Consider the following 5879-nt stretch of genomic DNA (forward strand, 5'->3'; position numbering starts at 1 on the left):
ACTCATTTCCCAATTGCATGTTTCTCCATCAAATTTCACCCCTCCCCCAGAGTGTCTACCTCTCTGTGGCCCCTTTACACTGCTGCCTGAACAGCCATGTTGTCTCCCCCCAGCTTCCTTCCCTCAGCAGAGCAGACCAGCTGAGTCCTGTTGCATTTGTAGCATATTGTGACACTTGATGTACTGATCCCACCCTCAGCTGACACCTTTCTTCTTTGATTGGCCCATCCACCAGACACACCCAATTAATTCCATTCCACAACAAATCATGGACACAATTTTTTATTTTTATGGCAAAACCCATTCCAGTGGAAAATATACCAGAGTTATCAGAGACCCTTAGGTATCCGATATTGCAGGAAAATCATCCCCCCTCCCCCCGGAAATTCTATTCGTTATATGTCTGCCTCCCCATACTTGGTGAATTTTGCTTTAACTGATCCTTTTCACCAAATCATAGACGTAGATATGGGTGTCCTCATCAAACTTGATGAAATGGACGGAAGGTATGGCTGGAAGTTGGTAGATGACCTTGCCCATCTTTTCGGTTCCGTCGCCTTGGGTGTACTGTACAGCACTACCTGTAAAGGCACCACCTCCTACTTCTGACTTCACCTCTGTTGGAGAAACATCTGTTAAGATGCGGAGGTTACCGTCAATGTAGTCATCCAGGAGCTGGTAAACGTACAAGATCGGATCTTTCTCGTAGGTAACGTAGAACCAGGTCTTCATGATGGGCACTTGGGCCAGGACCACCCCCCTCCACCCATCCTTGGAGCCATTTTTGCCCTCAAATTTGTGCTCCACTGCTTTGCCAACTAAGGTGTTTTCCAGGTAGTTGTCTGTCTCTTGAGGAAATGACACTTTATTAGGCAGGATCTTAAGCTTTGAAATCCTTTCGTCGTTTTGGAGCTCCAGGCAGTAGACACAATCGATCCCATCGTACTTCACCAAATAGAAAGAGGGATTTGTTGGCAGTTGGTCTAGAACGATGGCCTTCCATTGGGTGACTGGCTCATTGCCTTCTTTCCATTCATGAGAAATTCTGCATCCGATAATGTTACTGAGGGCCTGGGGAGGCCTGGCCCTTTTCTGCTTCTGGAGGGATGGCATGCCCGTCTCACTCAGAGACATCATGGCCATGGAAGCAGACCTAGTGCGGCTGGCCACAGCACTCCTGGTCCACTTTCTTGTGGCGATCTTTCTGTTCTTAGGCTTCATGCTTGCCCACTGTGTGGGTTTGAAGAGCCCACGGGCTCACACCAGAGAGAACACAGGTGCCTCTGCCATACGAGTGCCTGCAAGAACAAGAAGGGGAGGATGCTGGGCTGAGGACTCATCTACAAGAACTTCCGGGCAGGTGAAGAAGGCGGGGCTGAACCGGTTTTGTCTTCATGAATTAATAGCGAAATTAGGAAAGGATTCTCTATATCTCAGAATAGCAGTCTCAGAAGCATGTTGCTTCTGCTCGGAAGAAGTGTGCCTCTGCTGCGGAACTTCTCCCTGACTGGCCCGGTCACTGGGCAGGAGTGGGCGGTGGGGGTGGGGTGGGTGGGGTAGTGGTATGTCTGTTTCCTAAGTAAGTGGAACCCTAGCAGGGTCATCAAGGCACCAGTAGGTTGGCCACACCTCTCCTTTACCCTCAATCCGTGAGCTAGTTGGCCGCACACACCCCTCCACATACCTAGTGACGAGGCCCCCTGTGCGCTGGCCCTCTGTATTGTGTCTCTTGTTCCTTCTCCCGGTTTATTATATAAAGACGTTCAGAGTTTCACATTACAGCAGTGAGTACAGCGAGCCCCGCTTTAGCGAGAGACATTTGTCTAGGCAACAGCAGCCATTTAGAAGTAATTAGTATCTTCTAAAACACATAGGTACCAAGAGAAGCACTGTCATCGTATGGAACGATGAATTTGATATTGTTATGAACTTGGAAGAATGGCTGGCGTAGTGCATCCCCGTAGCTACCAAACGTGGGAGGCAGTAACAACGTACATGGTAGATTCACAAGGGTTATGAAGGAACTACAGAGGTCCCAGTTACTTCCAGACCATATTTACCCAAAGACAATGTCCTAGTTGTCCAGATTCTGTCTTCTGAAAACGATCAAGCGCCAAAAGTCTGCTGGACAGCTGCGAGGTTCAGGAGCTGACCTGCTTCCTCGGGCGACTGAGAAGAAGTGAGCCCACCTTCCAGAGAATCTCTAACCCGTAGTGATGTAGATGCTCAAACTCCGCCCACTGCTCTGTGACATCACGAAATTCTGCTTAAGTCATACAACACCTCATAGGCCTGTTTCTTCCTTAGCTCCACACAGAAATGTCCAGCATCCAACCCCTAAAAGCTGCTCCTAGGGCCTCCTGTACTGAGACCCAAATAAATCCCCACCCAAACGTTCTGATGACTTTCTCGAGTCACATTCTGTCCAAGCAAGTCACTCCCTGTGTTTTCTTTTCTTTGTGAAATAGTCTCTGATTTCTGAGTCACCAACATATCTGAAGGTTTTCTTTAAGCCATTCTCCATATCAGAAATGTTGCTAGTCTCTCCGGGCCTGCCCACTGTATAACACACCAAAATTAGCTTTATCAAAACCCATAATTAGAGGAGGGCCATATTTATTGAAACAAACCTGGAATTTATAGAATTAAATACCTTGTATTGAGGATAATGGCAATCATGAATCATGGATCCTTCGCAAAGAGTGAGGAAAAATTAGGTTGTGGGCCTGCTTCCAAATGCATGACAAATCTGATACGAACCAGTCATATATTATACGTCTTTAAAATTCACCAGCACTTCTGGTTACAAGGAATTTACTAGATCAAATGCTGCAAAACAGGATGAAATAGATGAGGTAATTCAATTTTTGAAATATGGGGAGACAGAATACTGGGTATTGGCAAATATTAAACTGACTTGCAAATTATAGAGGGTACTTTATTGCCACATAATTCTTCAGAACTTCAAAAGGATCCTTCCCAGCGTCCTCCTCTGTCCCCAGTACACCCTGCCCATCCTCTCGCTCTCCAATCCCTTCTGCTTTAGTGTCTTAATTCAGCGTTCACCAATTTAGGGGCAACTTTTGAAGTCTGGCCACTTTTCTGAGTGTAACTTCTCCTTTTCTTCAGTCTCTCTCTCTGTTCTGAGCATGTTTCCCAACTGAAGGCAGGAACTGAATTAGAGAACACTCACGGCTGCTTCTTATTGGCTTGTAACCCAGACTCATTCAGGTTTCTTTTCATACAATCCCAGGGTCATCTGCCTAGGGGGTGACTCTGCCTATAGTGGATTAGACCCTCCCACATCCACCATCATAAAACATAATTCCTCACACATGCAGCTACAGTCCAATGTAATGGAGGCAATTCTTCTTTTGAGGCTCCTTCTTCCTAGCTGTCTCTAGGTTGTGTTACATTGACCATAAAAATTAATTAGGACCCCTGTTCATTGCCAGAAGTAGACACTACCTATGATAGATGTAGTCATATATTATTTATGATTTATTAATGATTGACTGAGGATTCAGAAAAGCAAAGTTGGCCTCAAGATACAGAGATCAAGCAGTGGTGATATACACCTCTAATCCTGGCAGCCAGAAACTAGGAGGTGGTAGTACATATATTTTTTTTCTAGGACTCGGGATTAAGCGATTGATGGATCTCTGAGTCCAAGGTCACCCAGATCTACACAATATTGTGTCAATCTCAATGAGAATTATAACTCACAACTTTATTCTCAGCATTAGAGGTGTTTAAGAGACAGGAGCAAGGAGTCAGTATGAGTTCTCTAGTAGTCGTTCTCCAGGTACACTGAGGAGAGCCAGCAGTTTCAGATTAGGTGAAGAGCTTGTTTGGATCAGCCCTTTCAGTCTTAGGTAGAGATAAGAAGCTAGTGTTCAGCTGTCTTGTTTCTCTGATATTATTTTGTTTTTGAAACCCAATACGAATCTTGGTCATTTATTTTTTTATTTTTTCCTTTATTTGACTTTTTACCCATGTTACTCTCTGTTGCCTATCCCTCCCCTACTCACCAGTCTCCCAATCCTCTCAACCCCTCTCTCCACTCCATTCCCCCTCTGCTCCCCAGGGAGGGTAAGGGCTTCCATAAGGCATTTTCAGAGTCTGTTATATCATCCTCGGCATGGCCTATGTCCTCCCCAAAGTGTCAAAGCTGAAAGAGCATCCTTTCATGTGGAATGGGCTCCCAGGGTCTATTTGTATGCCAGGAATAAATACTGCTCTACTCTCCAAGGTCCTGTAGATTGCTAAGGCCTCTTCTCTGACACCCAGGATCAGGGGGGGGGCTTGGTGGGTGGGTGTTTGGATCAATCCCATGCTGGCCTCTTAGTCATCAGTGTGGGGTACAGTTATTCCTCCTTGTTGTGATCAGCTGCCTCTGTGGGTTTTGCCAGCCTGATCTTGATTCCTTTGCTCATCACTCCTCTTTGCAACTGGGTTCCAGGTGTTCAATTAGGTTTTTAGCTGTGGGTGTCTGCCTCTGCTTCTGTCAGCCATTGGATGAGGGTTCTAGGATAGCCTATAAGGTAGTCATCAATCTCATTATCATGGGAGAGCATTTATGGGGAGACTTAATGCCAGTTGGTGTCATTCTTGTTGATATGTGAAGATCTCACTAGTTCCAGGTCTCTTCTCCAACTTGTAATGGCTCCCTCTACTATGGTATCTCTCATCCTTCTCTCCTCTATTCTTACCCTGGCTCAACCTTCTTGCCACCTCATGTCCTCTCCTCCCCTTCTCTCTTCCTCCTCTCTTTCTCCACCTCCTTCTGCCCTCCCCTCCAGCATCCCCCTCCCAATCCATTTAGGAGATCTCCTCCTATAACTCTTCTCTGGGTTATCATGCATATCTCTCTTAGGGTCCTACCTACTTCCCAGACTCTCTGGCCTGCTCCGTGTCTAACATCCATACACGAATGAGTACATACCAAGTTTGTCTTTCTGTGACTAGGTTACCTCACTCAGGATGTTTCTTCTTGTGCCATCCATTTGCCTGCAAATTTCAGGGTTCCATTGTTTTTTTTTCGGCTGAGTAGTATTCCATTGTGTAAATGTACCACATTTTCTCTATCCACTCTTCAGTTGACAGGCATCTAGGTTGCTTCCAGGTTCTGGCTATTACAAATAATGCTGCTATGAACATAGTTGAGCAGATGTCCTTATTGTATGAGTTTATTTCATTTGGGTATATGCCTAAGAGTGGAATTGCTGGATCTTGTAGTAGGCTGATTTCCATTTTTTTCTGAGGAATCTCCATACTGATCTCCACAGTGGCTACACAAATTGGCATTCCCAACAGCAGTGGAGGAGTTTTCCCCTTTCTCCACATCATTAGTGGTGTTGATTTTAGCCATTCTGACAGGAGTGAGATGGTATCTCAGAATGGTTTTGGTTTGCATTTCCCTGGTGGCTAAGAATGTTGAGCACTTTTTCAAGTGCCTCTCAGCCATTTTAGAATCTATTATTGAAAATTCTCTATTTAGCTATGTAGCCCACTTTATAATTGGATCCTTTGGTGTTTTGAGACTTGCTTCTTGAGTTCTTTGTAAATTTTGGAGATTAGCCCTCTGTTAGATGTGGGGTTGGTGAATATCTTTTCCCTATCTGTGGGCTGTAGTTTTGTCTTGTTGACTGTATCCTTTGCCTTGCAGAAGCTTCTCAGTTTCAGGAGGTCCCATTTATTAATTTTCAATTTCAATGTCTGTACTAGTGGTGTTATGTTCAGAAAGCGGTCTCCTGTATCAATTTGTTCAAGGGTACTTCCCACCTTCTCTTCCAGGAGGTTCAGTGTATCTGGATTGATGTTGAGGTCTTTGATCCATTTGGACTTAAATTTTGTGCATGATGATAGATATGCCAGCA

The 5879-nt window shown here is 45.1% G+C and overlaps 1 protein-coding gene across 1 annotated transcript; it reads right to left on the reverse strand.

Annotated features, from left to right (window-relative positions):
• Nucleotides 1-266: 266 nt before the first annotated feature.
• Nucleotides 267-2185, reverse strand: LOC121133916 (Y-linked testis-specific protein 1-like). Its single transcript, XM_040731133.1, has 2 exons — nucleotides 2061-2185; nucleotides 267-1298 (listed from the first exon to the last, which is right to left on the reverse strand). The coding sequence occupies exon 2, from the start codon at nucleotides 1219-1221 to the stop codon at nucleotides 433-435; it is 789 nt and encodes a 262-aa protein (XP_040587067.1). The 5' UTR covers nucleotides 1222-1298; nucleotides 2061-2185; the 3' UTR covers nucleotides 267-432.
• Nucleotides 2186-5879: the final 3694 nt, after the last annotated feature.

This window comes from Mesocricetus auratus, unplaced genomic scaffold (genome assembly GCF_017639785.1).
Source record: "Mesocricetus auratus isolate SY011 unplaced genomic scaffold, BCM_Maur_2.0 Super-Scaffold_100025, whole genome shotgun sequence".
NCBI lineage: Eukaryota > Metazoa > Chordata > Mammalia > Rodentia > Cricetidae > Mesocricetus > Mesocricetus auratus.